The 26,269-nt window shown below is 45.7% G+C and overlaps 6 protein-coding genes across 6 annotated transcripts in view; 4 read left to right on the top strand and 2 right to left on the bottom strand.

Moving 5' to 3' along the window:
* Window positions 1-21,460, bottom strand: part of pk (prickle) — a 70,601-nt gene extending 49,141 nt beyond the window's left edge. Inside the window, exon 1 of the mRNA XM_002059957.4 lies at window positions 19,535-21,460. Within this exon, the coding sequence (XP_002059993.2) occupies window positions 19,535-19,572 (38 nt within the window). The 5' untranslated portion in view covers window positions 19,573-21,460. The remainder of the gene's footprint in view (window positions 1-19,534) is intronic.
* nec (necrotic) lies at window positions 11,088-13,142 on the top strand. The gene is made up of 3 exons (XM_002059952.4): window positions 11,088-11,292; window positions 11,357-12,778; window positions 12,860-13,142. The coding sequence occupies exons 1-3, from the start codon at window positions 11,277-11,279 to the stop codon at window positions 13,003-13,005; spliced, it is 1,584 nt and encodes a 527-aa protein (XP_002059988.2). The 5' UTR covers window positions 11,088-11,276; the 3' UTR covers window positions 13,006-13,142.
* On the top strand, window positions 14,395-15,874 carry Spn43Ad (Serpin 43Ad). The gene is made up of 3 exons (XM_002059951.4): window positions 14,395-15,429; window positions 15,512-15,662; window positions 15,734-15,874. The coding sequence occupies exons 1-3, from the start codon at window positions 14,461-14,463 to the stop codon at window positions 15,850-15,852; spliced, it is 1,239 nt and encodes a 412-aa protein (XP_002059987.1). The 5' UTR covers window positions 14,395-14,460; the 3' UTR covers window positions 15,853-15,874.
* Spn43Ab (Serpin 43Ab) lies at window positions 16,034-18,591 on the top strand. Its single transcript, XM_002059950.4, has 4 exons — window positions 16,034-16,171; window positions 17,136-18,031; window positions 18,113-18,257; window positions 18,317-18,591. Exons 1-4 carry the CDS (start codon window positions 16,141-16,143, stop codon window positions 18,436-18,438), a joined length of 1,194 nt encoding a protein of 397 aa, XP_002059986.1. The 5' UTR covers window positions 16,034-16,140; the 3' UTR covers window positions 18,439-18,591.
* A 419-nt stretch (window positions 21,461-21,879) lies between the features above and the next one.
* LOC6636505 (uncharacterized) lies at window positions 21,880-22,537 on the top strand. The gene is made up of 3 exons (XM_002059949.4): window positions 21,880-22,029; window positions 22,089-22,229; window positions 22,299-22,537. Exons 1-3 carry the CDS (start codon window positions 21,921-21,923, stop codon window positions 22,367-22,369), a joined length of 321 nt encoding a protein of 106 aa, XP_002059985.3. The 5' UTR covers window positions 21,880-21,920; the 3' UTR covers window positions 22,370-22,537.
* Window positions 22,381-23,976, bottom strand: Spn43Aa (Serpin 43Aa). Its single transcript, XM_002059948.4, has 4 exons — window positions 23,823-23,976; window positions 22,885-23,768; window positions 22,674-22,818; window positions 22,381-22,611 (listed from the first exon to the last, which is right to left on the bottom strand). The coding sequence occupies exons 1-4, from the start codon at window positions 23,830-23,832 to the stop codon at window positions 22,487-22,489; spliced, it is 1,164 nt and encodes a 387-aa protein (XP_002059984.1). The 5' UTR covers window positions 23,833-23,976; the 3' UTR covers window positions 22,381-22,486.
* Window positions 23,977-26,269: the final 2,293 nt, after the last annotated feature.

Raw genomic sequence — 26,269 nt, 5'->3', positions numbered from 1 at the left:
CTCCCACTTCCACACCCACTTCTGCTTCTTCATTATTATCATCATCTGGGCTGTATTTTTTATGGGCTTCTTTTTGCTGCAGTTAGCCGCAGCTTGCGCGCAGTTTGGCAGCCAAGCAGAAGGCTAATATTTCCGCTATTGGCGGCGATTTCTTTCACTTTGCCGCGGGCCACTGCAACTTGCACATGTTGCGCCTCACTTTGCTTTATTTTCAACCGGGTTTTGTTGTATACCCTTTCCAAGGGTCGCTCTAATTCGCAATAAAGTAGCAGCATGTAGCATAAAGCTAGTTCCCTTAGTTCATCTGTCGGTATTAAAGCTTAAGTCAGGAATATGTGCGTATCGGTCGAGTACCGAGATAGCCACATCCTATCAACCTCAAAGAAGAAATCTAATATACAGATTGTGCATGGAAAACTCTTTAGGTTTTTGTGTTAACTAGAGCAAGCGCCTCAATTGCGTCTTTCTCTATTCTTACTAAGCATCTGTGATATATCTATAAGAGTATTTCATCTTCGACGTGCAGCTTCAACCGATCTAGTTTTCTTTATTCGTTTCTTTTTTTTTTGTATTGACAAGCAGCGCCTGTTACATGGCACAGCTCTAGAGCGCTGGAGCAGCTCCTGGACTGTAAACTGTCGGCTGCCAGCGGCAGTTGCAACATCCGCAGCATCCGCACATGTGGCCTGGCCATGGTTTCTGGGGTTGGACTTGTTGTAGATCTTGGCTAGCTATTGCTGCACCGAGTATATTTGGCGTTTTTCCTGTTTTGTGGCAGCATTGTTATTGTTTATTGATGCACTACTTTGCGCTATTTTCGTGTGGCCAGGCAGCAGGCAGCAGTCAGCAGGCGTAGAGCAGAGCAGATGGCGCACGCTAGTGGGCGTTCGAGATGAGAACCAGAAACAGCTAAGAAATGCCAGCAGCAGCGGCAACAGCCATGCAGCTTGTGTTGCAGCTAAAAATACATAAATTGTTTCAAACTACGCTACACAGATTTCTACACGGATCTGGCAGATGTGGCAGGGGCAGACGTAATGAGCCTTATGTGCAGAAGGAGGGACGGGGGGCCATGCAAATTTGTTAGCCAAGTGGAATTCAATTAGTTGCCACAGTTGGCAGCTAAACTTTTTGGGCTTAACTGTAAATGCAACTGCAACTGCTGCAGCAACTGTTGCTGCCACTTGACAACTTTCGCCCATAAAGCGCGCTGTTTCATTAGCTAGCCAAAGCCTGACGCTGCCCCCCTACCTCTCTCAAATTTGACAATGCCCCATCACATAAACACAACGGCATAATTAGGATGCACCCAGCTTGCAACTGGCAACCTGAGCTGCGGCTGCGGCTGTGGCAGCTTCGGTAGCTGTCTAACTGTCGCAGTTTTATTGAATTGTCAAGACTGGCGGAATATATGGCCGAGAGTTCGACTTGCTGCCTGCCAATTACAGGCAGACTTTGTTGTTGTTGCGCCTGTTGTTTGGCAATTGCATTTACTTTTGCAGCAGCTCCGTCTTTTTTATGCACTGAACCCATTGAAAATGCGCTAAAAAAGGGTAAATTGGTTTTGTTCAAATGTTTGCAACAGGCAGAAGGAGGCCTACATACATACTCTCAATCAAGTCAACTGAACGAACTGAGTTGATCTAGCCAGGCCTGTCTCTGCTTAGGGTACCTGCTAGTCGGACATTGACGAGAGGCTTTTTTGTTGTATGTGGCAACAATTACGTATGGGAGAGCCTGCTTGGCTCGACTCGACTTTGACTCCTTTCCTTTTGGCTTTTATGTCGCATGTAATTAGTCACGATCTTGGCAGACATACTGCAGGCCACAGCTGATGTTTGTCGTCTCGATGAGCTAACGCTTGGGTGCCGCGATTCTGGCCTGGCCAACTGCCGTCTGCCGCCTGCTGCTGTGTGTTTTGTCTCAGCCTTTGTTGTTTGCCGTTAAGGCCAGTCGAAGGTACATGGCAGAAAGAAACCAACTCAAATGCTGCTGTTGCTGCCTGCAATTGCGGAAGTGTGAATTGCAGTTGCAGCGCGTCGCTTACTCTGCAATTTATCGTCTGCTGCTGCTCCTGCTGCTGCTGAAGTTTGCAGTGTTTAGGCCGCAGCAATAATTAGGCCAATTAGCTTTGCAAACTGCCCATAAATAACTCGAATTTTAGCTTAAAGCGTAGCCAGTTGCTGCCACAGCTACCATCGATTGTTGCAACCGTCATTTAACATATTCATTAGAAGTTTAACGCCGACTCGATTTATACACTCCCCAACACACAGACACACACACGCACACACACTCACACAGTCATGCACAAAAACTAATTTATAGCCACATGCAGCGCTCAATAATAGTGTATTAATCAAAACACAGTTAATTTTAAATTGGTTAAAACGCTTTGGCACAATGAGAACCGGTTTGAGGCTTTTTGTGTACACTCTCATTACCTGCTCGGCACCACACGGTTGAGAGTTGAGAAATGAAACAAAATTTCAGAGTTTCAAAGTTTTTGTAAGCACTTGAAAAACTTGGAATTGCTGCGTAATGCTGACAACAACAACAGCAACAACGAACACATAAACACATAAATCTAAATGTGTATTAACAACATGAGAACAGCAACAACAAGAGTTTTTCAAAAAAAAAAAAGAAACAAGTTAATTGCGCGCGTAGATGCCTGACTAGCAGTTACCCTGTAGAAGATAATGAATCTAAGCTAAAATAATAATATGGAGTATAGTATTTTGTATGACTTGCATATTGATAAGTATACAAAATATATAGTCTGAACGAATCTGAGAAATATGACAGACTTAAAAAAGATTAACGAATTATTCGAATAGCTGTTAAAAGCTTTTAATCTCATTTTAATACTTTAAAGCCCTTTAGGTAAAGTTTCTCTCTCTAGATTTTATATATTTAAGAATCTGGAGGCAACAAATATAAAAGTCAGAGCCTTAAATAAGTCTTAAATGTAGATTGACGATCTTCACAGACAGCTTTAGCTCTTACTAGTGCGTCGCCTTTCTCTGCAATTCTCAGATGTCTGCCTCTCCCTCTGCCCGTTTCACATATAAGCACAAATGTTTATACTCTGCACAAATGTTAACTGGCTCTAGGGTATAAACAGTTTGCTGATGACTGGTTGTTCGGATGTGCTCGCCGCGCACTTGAGACTCTCAACTCTCCAGTATCGTGCACTTGAATCTGTTACGCAAATGTGCGTAATGCGCATGAATATGGATGGATACATGGTAGCCAAGTATGAACACGCCGCTTTAATGTGTGTTGCCCACATGCAAAAGGCCAACAACAGCAACAACAACAACAACAACCAAAGCTTGAGCAACGGTAAAGCGTTCCGCTTGGCAGGCCTTCAGCTTGTGGCTTTTGGATAGGCGCGTGGGCCTTGGCTAGGAACTTGAGCTACTGCCTACAAAAGAAAAAGGTCTCTACCGGGCTCTGGCGAGCTTTTGGGACCCCTTGAAGTGGCCGCAACAAATGTTACGAAAATGCTGGCCCATAAACTTAGGCAATTTGTTAAAGTAATGCTTTAGACCAAGTTAGTAACGTGTGCAAACACGACTTGGCACACAACTCACAGTCTCACCCCAGATCGTATACAAAGCATAAAAACTCATTATGATTATTGTATGCATGACATGGTCTATTAGTTCTGTAGAATTGCAGATTTTTATGTACAAGCATTTTGTTGATGGCGTAAGTTCGAAAAAGTTAAAAATAAAAGCATAAGCGAACTTTTAACTGGACATTATTAATTGAGGTCCGACTTCAATTGATTTGAACCGAGGGGTTAACTTGCACAACATGTCCGCCGCTTTTTATTGGCTGCCACTCTCAAATCACAGGGTATCAGTTGACAAAAAAGCTGTGCTCGGTTGATTGTGCGCATGCGCAGTCAATCAGGCGCCTTGAGCTGCGCCTGCACAATTAATCCTTTAAGCAAGTGCCGGCTGCGGAGTACATAAACTCAATTTAGCGCACACACACAACACGCTGTCACACAATTCGCAATCAGCGACCAAGTTGCCAAGTCTCAGATACTCAGATACAGATACTCGGATACTCGGATACAAGTTGCCAAATGACCGGGCCGGGCCTAGGCCAACTATATAAGCAGCGCGACATTGCGCGACGTGTTGGGTAATTTGGAGAATTTATGACAAGCATTATGGCAACACTGGTTCCACTAGAGCAGCAGCGTCTAGCTGCAATTGTATCTCAAGCTCAAGCTCTAGCTCCAGCTCTCGCTTCGTCTCTTTATGCTGCTGTATCTGTATCTATGCCCATTCCGACCGCCCAAACCAGTTTCATTATTGTACACACTTTTTTCTATACTTATGCAATGCGCTTGACTTTCTGATTACTCACGCTCAACTGGCCACAAAGTACAAGAATCCGCTGCTGATCGTGAATTTTGCGGCCAGCTACCAACTCCCATAATGGTCAGCGGGGCGATTCCCAATGCGCTTCGTTGACGTCGGCGCATTTTGAAGATTTGATAAATTAGAAATGCCAATTATACAAATAGTCAGAAGTTGCTGCTAAATTGTCAAAACTGTTGCCGGTCACAGCAGCAACAGCAGCAATAGCAGCAGCAACAGTTGCTGGTTTCTTTTTAGACCATAGAGCGGGGCGCGTGACACAACAGCAGTCGATGTATTCGTGTTGAGAGAACGAATTTGGCGTGGACATTGGCTATGCGATATCACGAAAAACACGAGTTAGCACGATTAAACGTGGAAAAGATGACCTACTTTTACAATTATATTATAATTTCATCATGAAAATATAAAGAGTCGCCTCCGATCCCATACGCTATATCCTCATGATCAGTGTCAATAGGCGACTGCCTGTTTCTAGTCGAACAAGTCCCTCGGCCTTCAAGTCATTGTCATGAAACTTTACATGGTCCGTGCTTCTGTTATATCAGAACTGACCAAATCGAATCGCTATATAACTTAGCTGCCATTGGTGGAAATTTAATTACAATTTTAAAAACAATTTTTGTTGCCCAAGACGGCAAGATATCTAAAACACACCAACAAGGTAACATTTCTTAAGCAAAGATGCCGAATCTAGATAGAAGATAGCGAAGATATTGATATTCAACTCCAGTTGAAGTTTGTGCTTCGTGCTATCGAACACGCGAGCATCTCTAACCGACTGAGTGGCCAGTTTGACAGGCCGCCAAAGGTGCGGCAGCGAGTCAGGCCTCAATCTCAGCGGCCTTAATACAGTTATGGCCAAATCCCTGCAGCTTTTAAATTGCTTTTGCTCTCCGCCAGTTGCCAGTTGAGAGTTGCCAGTTAGCCAACTCGCTAGCTGCCAGTTTGCCAGCTGCCTTTGCTGTTTGTCTAAATGTCAAATGCAATTGCAGTCCGCTCGGATGCACATTGGCGAGCCGCCTTTTTGGGCCGTTGCCCCAGCCAATGGCTTTGCCTTGCTCTTGGGCGTTGCTGTCGCAGTTACAGCTCCAGCTTTAATTGCGCAAAATCTTCGAAACTGTGGCAAAATGTTAAAGTGCAACAACGCCTTGTTGTTGTTCGTTTTATTTTTGGGTGTGCCGCACCAAGCTGCAACTGCAAAAGAGTGCGATTTGGGGCTGCGGCATATTCGCATTGCGTATACGCCGCGGTGTCTGTGCAGAGTTTCTCAGGGCCTAATTCAATTAAGTTGTCGCGGAAATTGGCCAGCACTACGTGTCGCCCATATTGCTGGTTCTTTGAAATTTAAATAAATCATCAACGCTTGCCGTGAAGAGAGTCGGCGCATAAAATTCTAGTTACAATTCCTAGTTTCATTTGCTGTGCTGTCGATGCATTCTGAGTACGTGCCGCATGCCTCAGACTTGTGTGTGGCAAGACCTTCGTGTCTCTGGCTCTGTCTGCCAATTTAGTTTTTGGCTCTTGGCCTGAGCCCGGGCCCATGCTGCACTTTCCAATGTTCGTGCGGCTGCTCCAGTTTTTTTACTCGCAGGGAATTGATGTTGTTTTTGTTTGTTAGCTGTGCCTAGGCCAGGGTATTACCGTGCGATAATACCGCAATTCATCATTATTATATTGTGTCTGCAACATTGTTGTTGTTGTTGTTGTTGTTGCTGCTCTCGATTTTTTTTTTATATTGTTGTTGCTCTTGGCCCATGTTTGCACGTCAGTTGGCGGCGTTATAATGAACGGGTTCCGCATTTTGATATATTGACACGAAAACAAAAAGCATAAAATAATACAAAGTACATCTAGTTCTGCCGGCTAATCGTGTCTAAAATTCCATGTACATAAAATGTATATATATGTACATATGTATGCACAGGCGTTGCATGCCGCTGGGCGTGGCCAGCCAACGCCTCAATTAGGCGTTAACTGATTGCAATTCTAACGGCCATTCCACATGATTGCCGCAAATCTGTTGGGCTCATTAGGCGGCGGGTTAACAAACTTGGCTGCCAGCTTGTTTATTTAAATCTAAACATTAGCATTTGGCATCGGGCATCGGGCCGCAGTCGGAGCCAAACAAAATTATAGCAATTGGCCAAGCTGCAGGCTGGACACGGGCCCGCACTCTACTGGACTTGAAAACCAAATGCTAAAGAGGCTGGGCACCGCAATCATTAGGCTTGCGCTTAAGCCAGGGCTTACATTTCGGAATGCTGGCGATAAGGAAACGCTCAGCTAACGAATTTACAACCTTAAATTTAGATCAATAAAAAAAAAACACGCAGCCCAAAGAGACCACCAAAAATGAGAGCAACAAAATGTTGAGGCCGAAACTTTGATATACTCTTGCAAATAACTTTGAGAGAAGAATGTATTTATAGTTAACAAATAACTAAGCAATTGGATAATTAACAAAAAATATTCACACAAATATTTTGCGCAAATTTTCGCTGCTTTATCATAAAGAGATCCGTTTTTAAGATTACAAATTAAAAACAAGCTTCCTTCATTTTGCAGAAATATAAAATATAGATATTGCATATTTATCTATCTATTAGACAGTTTTCTAAAATTTCTTATATAAAGTCAATAATGCCGAGGTGTAATCGTGCGACAGGCATCTCTTAACATTCCCATACCCTACTTACTTTGTATTTGGACAGTACTTAACTATACTTTCTAGGCGCACTTAAGTGCACTCGTGAGTGTCATAACAAACTGCATATACCCTTTCTCAATCGCAGACACACACAGAATGGCACTCTTTTGGCTGGCGGCGCAGTTGGCCAGAGACCAACCCAAAAAGCGCACAGAACAATGGCCAAAAGCGTAGCTGACCTCAGTGCGAGCATTTGGCCAAATGTCTGTGTTGTGTGGGTGTGCATGCAAGTGTGTGTAAGTGTGTGCGATTGTGTGCTAAGCTTAACCCATTATGGCGCCTAACGTACGTGCAGCGCGGCAAAGAGTGAGAGAGAAAGAGAGAGGGAGAGACGAGATGGAGGCCAGGACTGGAACCAGTTCGAATGAGTTCCAATGTGGCTGCTGCATCGGATGCTCATCAAAATGATTGCATCACGAAGAACAAATTTAAACGGCGATTACCGTCACAGCCGCCCCCTTCCCTTCCACCCGCCACCGATCCCTAACTCCCCCCCTGGCTGGGCTGCTGTCAGTGCGAGGCTGTCCACTTTTGGGGTCCGGGCAATTTCTATAAATGCAGCTAAACGCATAAGCACAACAACAACAACTATGACTATGACTATGACTATGAGTCTAAGTATGAGTCGGACTGGGAATTGCTAGAGCTGTTCAGCTTGGCCCCGGATTTATGGGCTTTCACAAAATGCCGCTGTGATTAAGTTGCATGAAAATTATAGTTTCCCTAGAACTTTTATGTCGCTTTAATTGATGCAACTCCGGATGCGGTCCAGCCGAGTCGAGAGCCGAGCTGTTGCCAAGAGGGCCACATACTTGGGGCAGTTATGATCTTCTATGAGGCAAGTTGACAGATGAGCTCGCAGCATGCAGCGTGCAGCGTGCAGCGTGCAGCGTGCAGCATACGAGTTGCGGCCAGTTGGAACAACTTTCAACAAGCTCGTTAAGACGCAAGACAAAAACATTGTTCGCTCAGCCAGTTATGTACTTATACATATTCAATTATATTTATGGACAGTTCTATATATATATGTAAGTGCATGTGTGCATACATATGCAGCTGTGGCACGCAAGCCCTATGCCGCAGGAACAAACTTTTCCTGTGAAATATGAACTGCACACGCTTGCAGCACGCCCAACTGGCTAAAATACGCATGAAAAAATAATAACACGTTCTAATTTCATTACTTTGGCAGGCTAATTGGCAGCAGTTCAAGAAAATGTCGCTGCAAATGCAAAAAAAAAAAAAAATGCTGGTAGCACATGCAAGCAACTGACTTCTACAGCACATTCTGGCAGTCATGAACTGCGACAACTCTGGCAGTCGGCTGGTTGCCATTGTTGCAACTTGTCCGCCCGCGCAGCCAGTTTTGACCGGGCGCTGTTGAGGGACAAGTGTAAATATTGTGAATGCAAATACGCTTTCTGATTTATTGCCGTAATTATATGCACATATATGCACACATGCACACATACGTATTCATATGCAAAATTAAATCGTGCGGCAAACGTGTAATTTAATGCGATTTTGTTGTAAGCAACGCCAACAACAACAACTGCAGCGCAGCCGCCGACTCTGACAGAGCTGCAGATCCAGATGCAGGGCGAAGTGAAGCGGGCAGTGAGGCTATAGAAAGGAGTAGGGGGGGGGGGGGGGGGGGGGCTGCGGCTGACGTTGCACAAATGACAAAGTTGGCCGTCGCGCAAGCGCAAAGCTTTTCGCGCCTTTTCTTGTCGACCAGTTGTTGCTCGAGTGGCTCCCACTGTGCCCACTGCCCGGCCAGTCAGTCCTTCAGTCTGTCCGTCTGTTCGTCTGTCCGACTGTCAGTTTAATGCTCGACTGACTTAACACGCAAATTAATTAAGTGCGACTGCAGCGGCAACTGCGACTGCGACTGCGACTGCGACTGCGCCGGCAGTTGTGGCTTTGAGTATGTGTTGCCAACAAATTGCTTTGTGGTTGATCAGCAGCAACAGCAACGGCAACAACAACAACATGTTGCATACAAATTGTGGCAACATGCATGCATGTACTTGTGCCACAGCGTGACCTTGGCCCTGACCCTGCCCATTAAGTTGTTATCAATTCAGCTACCGAATCACATTCGCATTCGCTTTCACATGCTCATATTTATATATGTACGCCTATTTGTGCAGGGCATCTGACAGTCGTGCATTATTTGTCTGACCCAGCCGATAAATGTTCATTTGAATTTAGTGCACACAGTAATGCATTTAATGGCCGACAACTGACTGAAGGAACAGTTAATTGTATTCGAATTTAATGTGTATTTAATATTATTTATACGCCTCGTGCCCATAAAATAACAAAGGCTAAATATTTATAGAGTTGTGCAATGATTTGTAACGATGCATGCATTCATAATTATATTGATACTCAAATATTGTAAGAGCTTAATGGAGCGACCATATGTGGTATGTTGATTGAGGCATGCCAAAGGCAGGCATTATAAATGGTTAACAGCTTGCCTATTATTTTGACCATGACTGTAATGAGTTCATTTAACATTTCACTCGCTCGTTTTGCTGCATTTAAAGACAGCTTTTATAATCATTCAACTGTCGGTCAACTTACAAAATATGACAGAGATGACAAAAAAGGAAGATAATACAAAATTGATGCATATCGCATTTTTACAATTTTTCCCCCAGCTATGCAAGTGCACTTCAACCATCAGGTTAACTACTATTTTCTCAATTTTTTTTTATTTTTATTTTTTTTTTTAATGTTTTTCCTCTTTGTACTTCTTCTGCTACTTCCACCTGGTGCCTGGGGTAATTAACACAACCCGTTCCGAAGCTCCAGAATTTTACAAATTTATTGATTGCATTTTATGGTGCTCAGTCTGATATCAGCTCTGTTCTGTGTACACGTACTCCAGTTCCCGACTCGTAACTCTTGCCCCAATTTCGGTACGGACTGCGGCATGTGCCTGACAGAGTAGGCGGTTCGTGCTGGGGAGAGGCGTGGCACTGCACACTTAGGCCGAGAAGACGTCATTGGCTTTAATTGGAGTAAATTATGTTTACACATTTAGCCGTGCAATTAGGTCAGAGTTGCCTGTGGGTGTGTGTGTGTGTGAGTATATATGTCTGATATGATATGAAATGCATACATAACTCGCTTTTACATAATTAAGCAAAACATTCGATTCGAGTCGAGTCGAGTCGCGACGAGACGAGACGAGGGTCGTGTGAGGTCTCGTTGCCTGGTTTTATCTTCCATTTAGATTTTGGAATATTTAATTAGTTCTCGCGCTACAATTTATGTAGAACTCTTATGAATGGTTAAGGAAATGCATTTAGTAACCAGAGAGAATAAATGTCGACTAATATATCTAATGGCTGCATAAAAATGTCAACAGGCGGCTATGGCATTTGACGTCGTTTGTGAATAGCAGGAAATCGAGGAGCTGATATTGAATTTAATTTCTAAAAATAAGCATCATACAGCTGGTTTTTCTTATTCTTCGACATTCTCCGGCTGACTCAGCTAGTTCGGTTAGTTAGTTGGCCGTGGAGGACCGCACGTGCATCAAATGCAAATCGTGGCGAATTTGCATTCATAACGGCTACGCCCCGTTGGCAATTGAAAAACCTGTAGCCAGAGTATTGTGAAAACCGAATGGTTACGCGCAGGGTAGCGCATATTTTCCTTAAGGTAATTACATTTAAAAATACGCGGGGATTTTCCAATCGAGAGAGCGCACCCAAGCCAGAGAGACAGCCAGAAGATTTGCTCAACTGGTTTTTTTTTTTTTTTCGTCTTTTCTGCTTGTAACTTTTGCTCGCTGCTCTTCTTGACGCACCCACTGTGCCTGAGCGAGGAGCGAGCAGCGAGGAATGTGTGGGGGGCATTGTTCTAGACCGGTTATCTTGCGGCAGCTCATCGGTGCTCGGTTGTCGTTAGTCGGTAGTCGGTTCTCAAAGTCGCGAAACTTTTTGCCAAGATCAGTTTTGTATTAAAGCTACGCCAGAGCTGAGCTGCTCACCAGACGGCCGGAGCCAAACGACCGCAGCGCGACGCAAAAGAAAAAATTACACAAAATAACAAGAAAATATTATAATTACAAAAAAAAAAAAATTAAATTAAAATAAAGAGTAGCAGTTAAACAAGTTTCCATCCGTCGCAAGTAATTGGCAGCCATGTCGTGCAAATATTGTAAGCTTAGAACAATTGTGGCAACTGCCCGAGCAGAGTCTTAACCCGCTCTGAATCTTCACAGCGTCAGCCATGCTGCTTCTACTGAGCAGCTACCTAATCCTCAGCCTAAGTCTGTGCCTCTGCATCGGACCCGCCGTCTCCAGCAGCATTTTTGCGGGAGTTATCATAAACTCTAGGCTGCCCTTTTCTATACAGAGTCGTTCCTATGTGGGGCCACCTGATCTGCATGATCTGCAGCGTCCGCAGGGTGAAGTAATGCCTTTGGCTCAGGAAACCTGGAGCGATCAGCGCATTGCCGCCGCATCGCACACGGGTCAACAGACCTGGAATGTTCAGCGGAATGTCGCGGAAGTGCCTACTGCTCAACAACAGCAGCAGCATCAGCCGATACCCGCGTCCGCGTCCGCGTCCGCCCCAGCTGCAAGTCCCGAAGTAATAGTGAATGGCTTCAATCAAGCAGCCGGTCGTCCGGCCAGCTCGGCGGGCCCCACGCGCCCGCCGGCCCAGTACAACTACCGGGAACGCTTTAGCTCTGTGCTCTTTCAGCCGATCTCGCGCAGCAACGGGCAGCAGAATGTGGTATATTCGCCGGCCACGATGCACGCCATGCTGGGCCTGCTCTACGGCGTCTCCAGCAATGAAACTGCCGCCGAGCTGCAACGCGTAGGTCAGTTTGGCAACAAACAACTGGATGTGGCCATCGAATTTGAGCAGGTGCGACGGACAGAGAGCCAGCTGCCGAATGCCCAGCTGATTGTCGCCAATAAGCTGTACTATAATCGCGAAATCGACGAGCTTAATCCTCGATACTTGGCCTTCGCCAGCCAGTACTATGGCTCCGAGACCGAAGCGGTCAACATGCGCAAATCGCGTGATACGGCGGCCAAGATAAATGCTTGGGCCTCGGATGCCACACGCGGCATCATACGCGACCTGGTGCAGCCCAGCGACATTGATGAGCAGACGCAGGCGCTGCTGGTGACGGCCATTTACTTCAAGGCACGCTGGGCTAATGAGTTCTCCGAAATGGACACCACGGCGGAGAAGTTCCGCATGGGCAACAATGCAGCTATCACCGTGCCCATGATGTACAATGACGATCTGTTCGACATTGCCGAGCTGCCAGAGCTGGATGCCACCGCGCTGGAGCTGCCCTATGCCGGCACACCCATTTCCATGCTTATCATATTGCCCAACCAGGTGAACGGTCTGGCCCAGCTGGAACGGCAGCTGGAGCGACATGATCTCAATCAGATTGCGGCACGCCTGCACCGCGACATGGTCACCGTGCGGCTGCCCAAATTCCGCATAGAGTTCGAACTGGATATGACGGGTCCGCTGCAGCAGCTGGGCGTGCGTCGCATGTTCACGCCCAAGTCCCAGGTAGATGCGATGCTGTTGCAGCCGGTGCGTGTGTCCAAGATACTGCAAAAGGCCTTCATCGATGTGAACGAGGCGGGCTCCGAGGCGGCAGCAGCTTCCTGTAAGTGTGCCCAAAATCCTGCCAAACGCGGCTAATCCTAATGCACCATCTCTCTCTCTCTCTTGCTTTTTTCTTAAATAGATGCCAAGTTCGTGCCGTTGTCGCTGCCTGTCAAGTCGCGCGAATTTGTTGCGGATCATCCATTCGTATTTGCCATACGCACACCCGATTCGGTGCTCTTTATTGGACACGTAGTGCAGCCGCCCCAGGTGTCTGGGAGGCAGTGAATCCCAAGCCAATCTCCACCTCCTCGTAAGCAGTTACACGCGCCCGTCCCTAGCTTTAAGTTAAGTGTACGCATTTGCTACTTGTAAAACATACTCGTAATTCTCACTTTTATAATATTAAAAAGATTTTCAACATATTCTCGTTCGTGTTTTGTTCTGTGATAACCTTTGGGCAGCGCCGATTGCTTAGTTTTCTGTTTTCTGTTTTTTTTTTTTTTTTCATTCTTTCTGTACGTTTTCCCGCAATGCACACGCGAATGTTGGCAAACCCGTTTCAGGGAGAGAGACCCCTCGGCAGTTAACATTGTAAATGCCCCTCCCTAATGGGAGCTCTATCGAACGCCAATGCCCAGAGCTGGCACATAAACAAATACAAATCGAAACTTCGTCAATTGAACGAGGTTCACAACGGACACTGGAAAGTCCAGCTTTATATAGAACTGATGCTCTATGAGTAATGCAAAAATCCCGTTTAAAAAATATAAAAAACACAAAACATAAACAAAAAAACCAACAATTAAACTAATGAAGCGGCAATCAAGAAAATGGCATCATATTTTATTTGCTACTTAACGCAAAATGCAACAAGTAGCTGAGCGGGGGGCGGCTGAAGAGACTGGGGCTATGCGAACTTGAACCATTTATCGCATAAATATATTTGTTTATTCGCAAAACAATTGATAAGAAAACGAGTATCTCGTGCAATGAAAAATGAGAGTGAGCTTCAGATTGTCACAGACTAAATAGAAATACGCTTATGGCAATAAATCGTGGTGAAAATCTCAAGCATTTAGCTGAAAATAATGTTTTAAGCTGGAACTGAAAATCAGTTCTGTAAGATATTAGTATATCAGACTTAGATATATGGCTAACGGACTTACAGATATCTGCGAATCGGAGAGAGGAGAAAAGCTATTCGTTATTTCTGTACTTGATGAATACTTATATCTTGAACTAGCTTCTCGACAGGGAAATAATTAACTTGTTTACTTTAGTTTTATATGCATATATGCTGTCTATTTCTTAAGGCAACCGATAAACCTGCTTTATAGAGTATTACAATGAAATTCTTATGTTCTCTCTTGGAATAGATTATATTTATTTATTCTTCTAATGTCTCTGAGCTTGATTCTGGGCACGGCTGCCAATTAGGTCAATCGATAGAGAATCAACCAGACTATCGTTTAATTCGTTTCATTCAGCTGTCATGGTCCGCCCCTCGGCCTCCTCTCTCCTACTTCTACTACTACTACTACTCATATCAGCGAAGAATTTCAATTAAAAGCATCTTCGAGTGGTTTTTGTGTGTATCTCTAAAACCGGCTCAATGTGATTGTGTGTAGATTTTCCAGCTTGCTTGTGTTTTGCTTTTAATTGAGTGTGAGCTCTGGCGGCAATAACAGCCGCTGCTTGAACTTAGTCGGAAAGCTTGGGAATACCCAAATAGCCGGGAGCATGATCTACGACAACTGGAGACAACTGCTAGTCGCAGTCGCCGTGCTGCTGATCAGTAGCCGTGCGCGCGGCAATCCGGCAGCAACAGCATTGAGCAGCTCCAGCGAACGCTTCGGGCTGCGCCTGGCCAGCAGCTTGGGTCTGGCGCAGCCGCACAGCAACGTGGCCGTCTCCCCGCTGCTGCTGCAGGCGGCTTTAACCCTACTCTATGCTGGGATCACGCCCGACTCGGCGGTAGCGGCGCAGCAGCTGCGCGTGGCGCTTGAGCTGCAGCAATTGGGCAGCGCGGAGCAGGCACAGCGCCAGTTCGAGCAGCTCCTGGGCGAGCTGAAGCAGCAGGCAGCAGGAGGTGGCTGCCATCTGCATCTGCTGAGCAAGTTCTATACGCAGCAGCGCTACACGTTCAGCTTTCGGGACGAGTTTGAGGCGCGTGCCGCGGCGCTGGGCATAGACGTGCAGCGTCTGGACTTTGGCAACTGGGCGAGTGCGGCGCAGGAGATTAACTATGAGTTTCTCAGGCGCAGCAATTACAGCGTGGGCGAGCTGGTCAGCGTTGGCTTGCTGGAGTCGAGCAGCGGCTCGGACACGCCCTTTTTGCATGTCTCGGCGCTGACATTGCGCGCACCTTGGGCGCAGGCTTTCGATCCGCAGCAGACGCAGCGCATCAACTTCTTCAGCTCGGGCCAGACGCCCAAGCTGGTCGATGCCATGTTCCTGCAACATCGCTTCCGATACGCAGAGATGCCCGCACTGGATGCCAGAGTGGTTGAGCTGCCCTTTGCCACGGCCGGCTTGAGTCTGCTCATCATTTATCCCAATCGTTTTCAGGGATTGGCCACATTGGAGAGCCAGCTGCAGCGCTTGGATCTGCAGCAGCTGCGTCGTCAGCTCACCGAGCGCAAGTTGTCTCTGACGCTGCCCAAGTTCAGTTTATTGGCGCACACCGAGCTGCGCTCCATGCTGGAGCAGGTGAAGATTATCCGAACTAAACAACCAAACGGAACATTCTAATTTCTAGTTTCTCTCTCTCTCTCTGTCTCTCTGCTTGCAGCTGGGCCTGGCCAAGCTATTTACGCCCGAGGCTCAACTTCACAAGGTTTTCAGCTCGCTTTTATCCAGCTCGGCGCCACATTTGACAGCCGTGCCGCACACGGTGCTGCTCGAGCTGCAGGAGGCGGGCGGCGAGGCCGAGCAAACTTTTGGTAAGTCGTCCAAGTTTACGGATTGGAAGCTCGCATTAAACAGCTGCACTTTTGTGCTTGTCTCCTTACAGTGGCTGCCTTTACCGATCTGTTTCGCAGCACCTTGTCGCTGGTGATCAATCATCCGTTCTTCTATGCCATCGGCAATGACAAAACGCTGCTGCTCGCCGGCCATGTGGTCGACATCTAGAGCCGGGGAGGAGTCTAATGCCTGCATCGGGCAAAGGTTGTCGGCTTATCAGCGCCTCGCCAAGGTGATAAACGATCGGTAAACAAAACTACAAAAACGAAAACAAAATAACACTCAGCCGCCCAGCTAAGTGGAGAATCCAAGACGTAGTCGCAGCTCCAAAGAATCTCACAGCCCGCCGCAAATTCAGTACACATTCAGACGCTCAACGCACGACGACGCGAATTATCAATCAAGCAAAAAGTTTCTCTGTATATATAATATATGTATATATAAATTTAGACAATCATGTCGTTCAAAGCAGTGCAGTGCCTATTACGTAAGCCTCAATTATTGCCTATATATGCTATATACGATCTTTATAAACTTGTACTCAAAACTCATAAATAAACAAAAAACCCGTCTCAATGGCCTACGAAAACCGAAGTGACAATATTTATGGCTCGTTTGATTGATAAAAATTACAATAAACCACAAAAAGAACAGCCAACAGCTAAATGACGACGAAGTTCTGTTACCCTACTTAAGTTATTTTGAGAAGTTTAAGGCGCAATTCAATCGTAAGCTGATAATTCAAATGCTATATACATGCTATATACATACAGCAGCCCGATCTGACGGACTTGTCCGAACTTTCCGCTCTTCCCCCCGGAGCATATCTCAACTGCGAGATCAGTTCGCTTAGTCAGATCAGCTAAGGAATCAGTTGAGATTAGATGCGGTACTTCCCGTTCAAAAGATAAGAAATCAGTTCAGATAAGATACGTCTCTTAAGGTTTATGGACTCGCAATTGTGTCTTTTGTTTTTTTTTTTTTTTACTGTGTTACACACTTCATGACACATTTATAATACCTTAAAGCTAGGGCATACAGAATTAATGGGCTGTTTATAGTCTGTCACAACAGAATCAAGGTTCTCAATAGACAAACAGAACACAAGCACACAATTAAATTGGATTTTTATTCCGAAATATTGGTTCAATATGCAGATATGTGACAGCTGCTGTTGATGATGACAACTTCTGTCTGTCCGAGAGTTTAAGAGATCTGCAACTAATTCATTTACTATACAGAGTATCTAATATGTTCAAACAAATATATCTCATCAATCTGATTTGTGGGAATATCTACTCACTTATGAACGAAATATTTCTATCTCAAAGAAATTTCTTCTATGGATGCTCTTTATAGCTACAATTTGTAAGATATTTGACTGGAGTTTATTTCACCCAAATTTTGTTGAATTTTCCACAAATTTGCCTTTGTTGCAATTCGTTTTTCAGTCTTCCTGGCAATCGTTGGCTGTTGCCAGGCAAAAACCTTATCGGGCGTGGATGCCGCTCGCGATCGCAATCTGCTGGCCGCCGATCTCTACAATGCGGTGGGCGCGGAGCGGCTCAATGAGAACATTGTGATTGGCACCGCGGCCATACAGAGCTCCATGGCGCTGGCCTTTTACGGGGCCAAGGGCCAAACGGCCATTGAGCTGAAGGAGGGCATGTGGCTGGGCATTGGCGATGCGGATCAGGTGTCGCAGCGGCATGGCAGCTTCCAGCAGGCGCTGACGCGTGACAACAATCTGCGACTGGCCAACAATATCTACATCAACGAGAATCTGGAGTTTAAGGGCGGCTTTCGGGATGTGGCGCAGCGTCAGTTCGACTCGAACATTGACAAGCTGGACTTCCATCCGCCCTATAACAAGCGCACGGCGGATAGCATCAATCGGGCGATTGCGACCAAGACGAACAATCAGATTACGGACATACTCAAGCCGGAGCTGCTCAACGATCGCACGGAGGGCGTCATTGTGAACGGCGTCACGTATGCGGCGCCCTGGCAGAAGGCATTCAAGCCGGACAAGACCCAAAAGCGCTCGTTCCGCACCGGCAACGGGCAGACCGTTCAGGTGGAGACCATGTGGACGCTGCAGAACTTTAACTATGCCGAGGTGAGCAGCCTGGACGCCAAGGTCCTGGAGCTGCCCTATCAGAATGCCGACTATTCCATGATTGTGCTGCTGCCCAATCGCAAGGACGGACTGCGTGCACTGCAGCAGAGCCTGGTGGGCAAGAACCTGCTCAGCGAGATTGGCGACATGAGTCAGCACAAAGTCGAGGTGGAGCTGCCCAAGTTCAGTGTGACCTTTGGCGTCAGCCTGGAGCAGCCCTTCAAGCAGGTGAGAGATTGAGGAGAAAACTGAACTAGATATTTGGAAACCTAAGACATTCATCTATCGTATATATTTTCTATTGTCCAGCTGGGCATTACGACCATGTTCTCGCGCAACGGCGACTTTGGTAACATGTACCGCATGTTCGTGAGCCACTTCATCAACAGCGTGGAGCACAAGGCACATGTCGAGGTGTCTGAGGCGGGCGTCGAACAGCCTCTAGAGTCGGGTGGTAAGCTACAAAAACTGTCCAGGTACTCGGACCATATAAATATAAATCAACTCTTTCAGTTCTGAAGAGCTTCTTCTCGCGCACCAAGAAATTCGAGGCGGATCATCCGTTTGCCTTTGCCATTAAATACAAAGATTCGATTGTCTTTATCGGCCACATCGCCAACTATGCCTATGTGTGATGCGGCCTGCCTTCCCCCAACCACAACCTTCGGTTAATTTGAGGTGCAAATTAAATATGCGATTTGTTTGTTTTTGTTTAATGAATACAAATTTGATCAACACTCAAATTAAAACAAATAAACTTTGATGGCGCAAGCTAAAACAAACATTAATTGTACAATTTATAACTATACTAAAATAAAGAGAAGTTTGTAGCTTGCAAGTCTAACATTAGCTATAAATACCCTGTACGATAATGAGTACAAATAAGAGAAAGGTGTGAGTACAAGATAAGTATGTAATGTATGTCTTGGCATATGGTATCACAGACAACGCAGAACAAGTTAACTGCATATTTTGCAGATTTGAAAGGCTACTCTTCTATGCGATTCTCATAAATTCAAGTTGCCTTGCATTGCTTCAATAAGTACAAATGGGAAGAAGGTATGTGCATGTGTAAATGTATGTGTTTGCATATGTTATCTTAGATCAAACGCAGAACAAGTTAACCGATCGCTGCGCTATAAATATGTTTCCCTTCTATGCGATTCTCATGAATTCAAGTCACCTCGCATGTCTTCATGCTCTACTCTTAAGTTAAGTGTTAATTCAATTTAATAAGCCCACTTTTACACGGACACAAAACGAATACCAAGTTGATTTCCGATGCACTGCAATATGTCTGTTTCTCCTGATGGGATTAGAATATTCGTGCGTTTGTATTTTAATTATAAGGTATTAACATAATTAGATACACACAGGTATGCTTTTACATAAGCATCAGGCAACCCGCAATCCGTATTAAAACAAGTAGAATGCACTTTAAGCTAGCTTATACAGAGTATCTTTCTGTCAGGCTCTTTCTGTATAAATTTGAGAATGTTTAAATGCCAAAAAAAAATTCTGATAATTCTGATTCTGATCGAGAAGTTGGGATTTGTTGATTGCCCATTTATACATAAATAACAAGGGAGGACAAAATTCGAACCCTCTTAAATATATTGCAAATATTTTATAAGCTTAAATATTTCAACGAAATTTGAACAAAACTCAAAGTTGAGATAAATAATAAAATCATGTTTTTAATTATCAGCATTCGAGATCTGTTCGACTCACCTTTCGAGCTCCAAATGCATTTGATTTGTTGTATCCATAATGTGGCCAAGAAATGAAGTATAAAATCCTTTTGAGACGTTTTGTTATCTGCTTTGTTTTCGCTTGATTTGTATTTATATTTCACTCAGGCATACATATGTGTGTGTCTGTGTGTGGGTGTGTGTGTGTATGCACACATAAATTAGGATTTGAACATATTTCGTATTAATTTGCCAGCCAGAGGCGGGGGTTAGCGGGGGCGCAAAGGGGTTTGGCAAGGGAACCAAACGCAGGCGCAGCCTTTTTTTTATATTTTTTATTTTCGCTATAATTTATTTATTTGTCGCGTTTTTTGTAATCACACATAAATCAAAGCGTTTATGGTTAGATTTTGCTTGTTTTGTTTTTGCTCTGCTTCGTTGTACTTGTTGTTGTTGTTGTTGGTGTTGTTGTTGTTGTAACACAGATTCCAATACAAATTTATGTGCAGTTAATTTGGTTCAATGGAAAACTGGTTCGAATCGCACTCGCCATTTGGGCTTTATTTGTGGGGGGAAAAGCTCAACCAAGTGGGAAATTTAACGCGTTGAATTAATTGCAGCATTTTCCTGCGCTTCAATTGATGCGAAATTGTCGCACTGTGGGCCAATCGTGCAGATATTTAAGAGCATTTAATTTAATTGATGCGCGTTTTCCACTTTTACTGCTGCAGAAACACACACACACACGCACACACAAATGCACAAACGCGCACGCAACGAAACAGAAGCAGAGCGCGTAAGAGAGAGGGAACGGGAGAGAGAAGGAGACGGTCAAACTGGTCACTAACTATTTCTTATTTTTTTGCTGCATTTAATGACAGACTGGAAGGCTGGCAGGCTGGAAGACTGGAAGGCTGCCGTTTCTATAAGGTAGCCTGCGCCAAAAACAAACAAGCTACCGATTCTGACGGCCAGATAAGCATACACACACGCGTGGGCGACAATGGTAGAGTACGGGCACGGGGCACGGAGTACGCGGCATGTAGCGCGGGGATTGCGACGCAGACAGCTGCGCAGATCGCGCTGCAGTTTTTCGCGCAGACAACAGCTAAATACGTGAAAATGAAAAAGACGCGTTTATTCTGCGCACGCCGAAATTCGTCTGCTCCGCTTAACACCAATACACAGACTGAGCGATCCTCGACCCAACCAACAACTGTGCACCTTACGCATTCACAAGCGACAGCGCTGGGCTCTCTCGTTCTCGCTCTCTGGCTGGCTCCAACGACGACGCCAACTCCAAATATCAATGCAACTTCAGCAGCAACGAAATGCGCGCTCGCGCTCACGCTCATGCTGTTGCTCTCGTGAGCGAGAATACTGGTTAACAAAATACTGGGCACGCTTGTGCTGTGCTGTGCTCTGCCGCAGCGCTGCCTCTGTTCGCGCTGCCTGTGCATGTAATTGTCGTTGTAATTGTAATTCTTGCAGCGCGCCCTCGCTTCGTTTGTGGTCAGCAGCAGCAGCGACGGCAGCAGCGACGCCAGCAGCAGCAACAGCGGCGTCTGTCTCTCGTCCCTGATGCCACCAGCTCTTTGCTGCTTCTCCTGTCCCTTTGTTAGATTTGTTTGCATTGCTTGACAAGTTTTTCTTTGTTTCATGTTGGCTTTGCGACTCGACTGGAATTTCAAGTGGGCACAGTCCAGCGCCCTATCCCAGTCCCTGACACCGTTCCCCTTCCAGGCGACGCAGCAGGTGCAGCTGCAGGCGCAGACCCAGGCGCTTTTAAAACAAATGCCACAAATGTCTTAAGAGTCCCATTATCTGATCGATCTGATCTCGAGTGAACCCCTTAAGCTAGGCATAAGAAGCGACCGAAAGGAATGCGCTCTCGAGCCGCACTTTTCAACACTGTTTAACCCTAAAAGGAAAAAGAGAAAATTTCCATGTTAGGTTTAAGCAGCAAAAGATACATAATAATATTTTAAATATTTTTACAATCTGCTCTTAAGCTAAATACGAAATAGAATATTTAAATAATTCTTAAATAAAATTCCTGACTTGTGCCTCAAATTTTTGAAGTGTAAAATTTCAAATGAATTTTTAATTCTCAGAACATATTTAAATCAGTTTGAATATATTGAAACCTTTTAATATGTTGCATGCATAATCTAAAAGAGAGCACATAACTCTTAACTTGCTGCTTATCTTTGCTTAAGTTTCTTTCTTTTTACCTTTTGGGGCCTCTGTTTTTTGGGTCACACGTAAACCGACGACGCATAATTTAAAACAAAATTATGGCTGTTTGTATTTATTTTTAGCATGCCCAAAAATTAAACGTGTGTGTGAAAAATGCAATAGCCGTACATGGCCCTTGAAATACCCTAACCAGGCGTGTCACATCGATTTCAAAATAATGTCAAAGCATGGAATATGCGTTATATATGCGGCAAACCTGGTGGGGTTTTCGAATGGAGTTGCTCAGAACCAACCGCAAGATGATGAAGTTCATATTGTTGCTGCTGACAATTCTGGGTATGTGCAGGCTAAACTTGATCCGGATCATATATTAATGGATAGCACTCGCTTTCTAGGCCTGACAACGGCTCTGAGCCCGATATGCAGAAGCGAATTGCCGCCGCTCAAGGTCTGCGCCTATTTTGGATGTTTTTTGAACATATCGCAAGACGATCTGGAGATTCTAAACTGTTCGCGCGAGCAGCGCGGCTTGGGACGTAAGTTATGGAGAAAGTTGAGAGTGTTTCAATTGCGCAATTTCACAAATTGTTCGAACTTCCGCACAGCTCTGGTCTTCTATTCGGAGGGAAAATGCCCAGCACTCGTGGTGCCCAAGTGCAAAACATTTGACTATTAAATGAAGTTCATAAAAAATGGGTTTAAATTTTATTCAATTTCAAGTATATGATAAAATGATATGGTACTTTAAGAGCTCTGCATAGAGAGCTGCGGGAATATACGCTTAGGGCTAACTCTAAAACTTGACAATGTGTCCGGTAAAGTAGACCGCATGCTGATCGCGTATGATGAACACGAACGGATGATCGGCGACAAAGGTCTTGGGATCCAGCGGCAGGGACATGGGCACGCCAGCGGCATCTAGAGGGAACAGGATTTATAGTGTGTACGGCTAGATATAAGGGTGTGTGGTAGGAACTCACAGCTAATGCCGGCTGCCTCGCAGCCGATCTCATTCACATCGATGAAGGTCTTGTGCTGCACCTTGGTGATGCGCGTGCCGATGGGCGAATCTTGGAAGATGTTGCTGAAATCGGCCGCATCCGAGAACATGGCATTGATGCCCAGCTGCGGGATTGGCAAAAATTGGTTTTATAAGGCAGCGAATCTCGAGCAATCCCTGACAGAACTAACCTTATTCAAAGTGGGCTTCAGATCGGTGTCGAATTCGAACTTAAACTTGGGCAAGTAGACGGCCACGCTCTGCCATTGCCAGCGATCCTCCAAGAGCTTGAAGTCGACGCCCTTCAGCTGCTGCTCCAGCTGCTGCAGGCCCGTCCGCTTGTTGGGCAATATGAACCACATGGTCATGTTGATGTTCTCGAAGAAGAGCTCAATGGCCTTGGCGTCCAGCTCCGGATAGTCGGCATAGTAGTACCAGTTGTCCGCGAACATGGTGGGCACCTGGATGGCCTGGCTCTCGCTCAGCCAGAAGTCGCGCTCCTTGGTGTCCTCGTCGTTGAAGGGGCGTGCCCAGCGCGCCTTGAAGTAGATGGCATTGATGAGGGCCACATTTGTGTCCGGCTCCAGGTTGTCCACCACACGCTCGATCTTGCCCTGTGTCTTCTCCTTTACCCAGTTGTTGATGCGCTGCACCGCCTGCGCCTCCTGGTCAAAGTTGAGGCCCTCCACCTCCGAGTCGAAATACTTGTCGGCCACCTCGCGGAAATGCGGCGCCACCGTCACGTTCTGTCGGGTATACACCTTGTTGGCGATTTCCAACACTGTCTTCGACTTGATGTACGAGTGCAGCAGCCGGTGATAGCTCTCGGCGAGGCCATCCTTGCTCTCCGTGGCCGAGGCGTGCAGCGTGCGCTGCAGCTCGCTTGCGGTCCTGCCCTCCGCCCCGTAGTAGGCCAGGCCCAGGGCCAGCTGCACGGACACCGGCGAGATGATCACGTTCTCCTGCTGGCGTTCGGTGGCCAGGGTCTGAAACAGTTCGGTGGCAAACAGATTGCGCTCCTTGATGGTATTGGCCGCGGCCAACAGCGGCAGCAGCGCCAGCAGCAGAAACAGAACTAGACAAACAGAGATTAGTCAACACTGGCAGCTCCTGCCGCAGCTCAACTTACAGCAGTTCATTGCGCCTGCGTCAACAGCTCAAGACTAAAAGTGAAATGGCCATAGAAGCTGTCATTTATAGGTGCGCCAGGAATCGGAATCACGACGCGACTGCGCAGCAGCAGCGGCAGAAGCGGCAGAAGCGGCAGCGGCTTATGTGCTGTGCATGCCAAGGAGCCAAGGCAAACAAAAGAACAAGAATAAGAAACGAAGAAAGGAAGCAACAAAGAAAAAAAGAAACAGAAAAAGAAAAAGAAAGGCCGGGCGCAGGAATTGTGTGCGCTGCTTCTGGTTGGTTCTGGGCGTGAGAAATACTGGGAACACCCGCAAGAGAGCCGTCTGCCGTTTGCACTTGTTGCCCTTTTGTTCGGCTGATGTCGCCGTCGCCGTCGCCGTCGCCGTCGCCGTCGCGTAGGCCTCAACTTTGAGCTGCGCGACTCGCCTCGTCAAAGTGGAGCGCGCGCGCGCTGCGCACAGTGCCAGTCGAAAGTAGACGAACGCGCATTAACTCTAATTTCGTGTTTTATGTGCTGCATTTAATGCATTATTTTCGTATTTGTTTAGATAATGCGTACATAAACAAAGCAGCAAAGCAAACAGTGCATTGCGTAAATTGTTTATCGACTTATGCACAACTTCACGCACACACACGCACACACACAGCGTTCCAATTAAACGCAACACGCACACATAAATTTCATTGGAAGTGGAGACGCGGCTCTGGTTTGGCCTTATCCAATTTTTTATCATTAAAGGGGGGCCACTGTTTTGATAGAGTATATGGAGAGGGTATAGTAATTTTGTCAATCATTATGCTGGCCATGGAAAGCGACTTCTGTGAGCACAAATATATTCTGAATCAGTATCAAGAGACTGAGTCAATACGGACATGTGTGTGTGTGAGTGTGTAGTTATACATATAGGCATGGCTGCATGTATGCATGAATGTATGCATGTATGTCCATACGTATGCATGCATGTATATATGCATGTATGCATGTACGCATGTATGCATGCAAATATGTATGTAACTTTGCATATCTGCATGTATGCACATGTGCATTTATTTATGCATGTGTATTTACTTGTAAACATGTCTGCATGCATGTACTAATTAAGAAAGTTCCGCAATTGCGAACTACACAAATCATTTCACAAATCTGTAAGGGTATTAAAACTTCGGCTTAGCCGCTTTCTTGATATTTCTTATTTTTTTCTTGTTTTGTGTTCGTATCAAAGTACCGAAATTTGTTATTTATGCAGAGTTTGTGTGAAATGCTAATAAATTTTAATGGAATTTTAAAAACATGCTTTATGGCCAAGCTCGACGAGGTGCATAAATAAAAAACCGAGCTCCGCAGAATGTCCAGACTCCTTGGCCAAATTGTGGACGCTTCATTTGAGTTCAGTGTGTGTGTGTGTATGTGTGTGTGTGTCTGTTTTTTGATAAAGTATCATAAATGGCTTTGGCTACCGTGTGCAACAGTTTATTAATTGTGGGTGAAGCTTTTGATCGTGAACACTTTCTGAGCGTAGAGAAGAGTTGTTCAACCAGATTCTGGCTTAGCCTTATATAATGCGGCATGACGTGTATGTGAGTGTGCGTATGTGTGTGTGTGTGTGTGTGTGTGTCCTGGCAACGACCGGAGCTGCCAAAGCGCTGACCGTTCTGATTGAATGATTTCACTGATCGAGACAAAACATGTTAAAGATCGTGATGTTGTTGCTGCTGGCCAGGCTAAGGAGTCCGTTGTTGTCTTTATAGATACACAACACGGCAGCCCAGAGAGGCTTAAGACAACAACAGTAAGGAGAAGGTATGCCGATAAAAAGCGTCTTGGGACCTTTGGACAGCAGACACAAGTCTGATGCGGCAGCTCGACAGGCGACAAGGGGCAGCTGCGGCAGCTTTAGCGGGCTCAGCCTCTGGCATTGGCTGTGCTGCATGCAACGGCAGCAAAATGCTGCTGATAAAAATAACTTGCCACAAAAACAAAAAAAAAAAAACCGAAGACTTTGAGCCGTGCGGAAAAGCACAAGAATGATGAGCCAGCCTGCAACAACAACAACAACAACAACAACGAGAACAACACGAATTATGTGATCGCTGCAGCATCTCGCGTAGAGCTGTGTGGGTTTCGGTTCTCTGCGTGCACGTAACCCAAAACCAGTTGATGATAGAGCAAAAAATCAGAAAAGTCTGCAGAGAAAACAAAAGGCCCCACAGCGTCCAAAGTGAAAGAGATTCCAGCAGCGAAAAATGAAGACAATGCCTGCCAAAGCGCAGCTCAAACTTTTGTTCTAAGCATAAACAATAAATTTTCACATAACTACACACAAAATAATTGCAATTTGCATAGCAACCGCTGCAACAACAACAACAACAACAACAACAACGACGACAATGTTCATCTTGAAGATCATCTTCAGGTAACGCTGCGTGCACACTCAATGGGAG

This window comes from Drosophila virilis, chromosome 5 (genome assembly GCF_030788295.1).
Source record: "Drosophila virilis strain 15010-1051.87 chromosome 5, Dvir_AGI_RSII-ME, whole genome shotgun sequence".
In the NCBI taxonomy this organism is placed as follows: domain Eukaryota; kingdom Metazoa; phylum Arthropoda; class Insecta; order Diptera; family Drosophilidae; genus Drosophila; species Drosophila virilis.
The sequence above is the reverse complement of the archived record's forward strand: the minus strand, read 5'-3'. Positions and strand labels throughout refer to the sequence as shown.

Coding starts and splice junctions, on each gene's coding strand:
- nec (XM_002059952.4), top strand. Junction 12,779..12,859: donor CGAGGCGGCAGCAGCTTCCT/GTAAGTGTGCCC, acceptor TTTCTTAAATAG/ATGCCAAGTTCGTGCCGTTG.
- Spn43Ad (XM_002059951.4), top strand. CDS start 14,461: ATGATCTACGACAACTGGAGACAACTGCTAGTCGCAGTCGCCGTGCTG. Junction 15,430..15,511: donor TGCGCTCCATGCTGGAGCAG/GTGAAGATTATC, acceptor CTCTGCTTGCAG/CTGGGCCTGGCCAAGCTATT. Junction 15,663..15,733: donor CGAGGCCGAGCAAACTTTTG/GTAAGTCGTCCA, acceptor GTCTCCTTACAG/TGGCTGCCTTTACCGATCTG.
- Spn43Ab (XM_002059950.4), top strand. CDS start 16,141: ATGTCGTTCAAAGCAGTGCAGTGCCTATTAC. Junction 16,172..17,135: donor AGCAGTGCAGTGCCTATTAC/GTAAGCCTCAAT, acceptor TTCGTTTTTCAG/TCTTCCTGGCAATCGTTGGC. Junction 18,032..18,112: donor TGGAGCAGCCCTTCAAGCAG/GTGAGAGATTGA, acceptor TCTATTGTCCAG/CTGGGCATTACGACCATGTT.
- LOC6636505 (XM_002059949.4), top strand. CDS start 21,921: ATGGAATATGCGTTATATATGCGGCAAACCTGGTGGGGTTTTCGAATG. Junction 22,030..22,088: donor GTTGCTGCTGACAATTCTGG/GTATGTGCAGGC, acceptor CTCGCTTTCTAG/GCCTGACAACGGCTCTGAGC. Junction 22,230..22,298: donor CGAGCAGCGCGGCTTGGGAC/GTAAGTTATGGA, acceptor ACTTCCGCACAG/CTCTGGTCTTCTATTCGGAG.
- Spn43Aa (XM_002059948.4), bottom strand. Junction 22,819..22,884: donor TGAAGCCCACTTTGAATAAG/GTTAGTTCTGTC, acceptor CCAATCCCGCAG/CTGGGCATCAATGCCATGTT. Junction 22,612..22,673: donor CGAGGCAGCCGGCATTAGCT/GTGAGTTCCTAC, acceptor TGTTCCCTCTAG/ATGCCGCTGGCGTGCCCATG.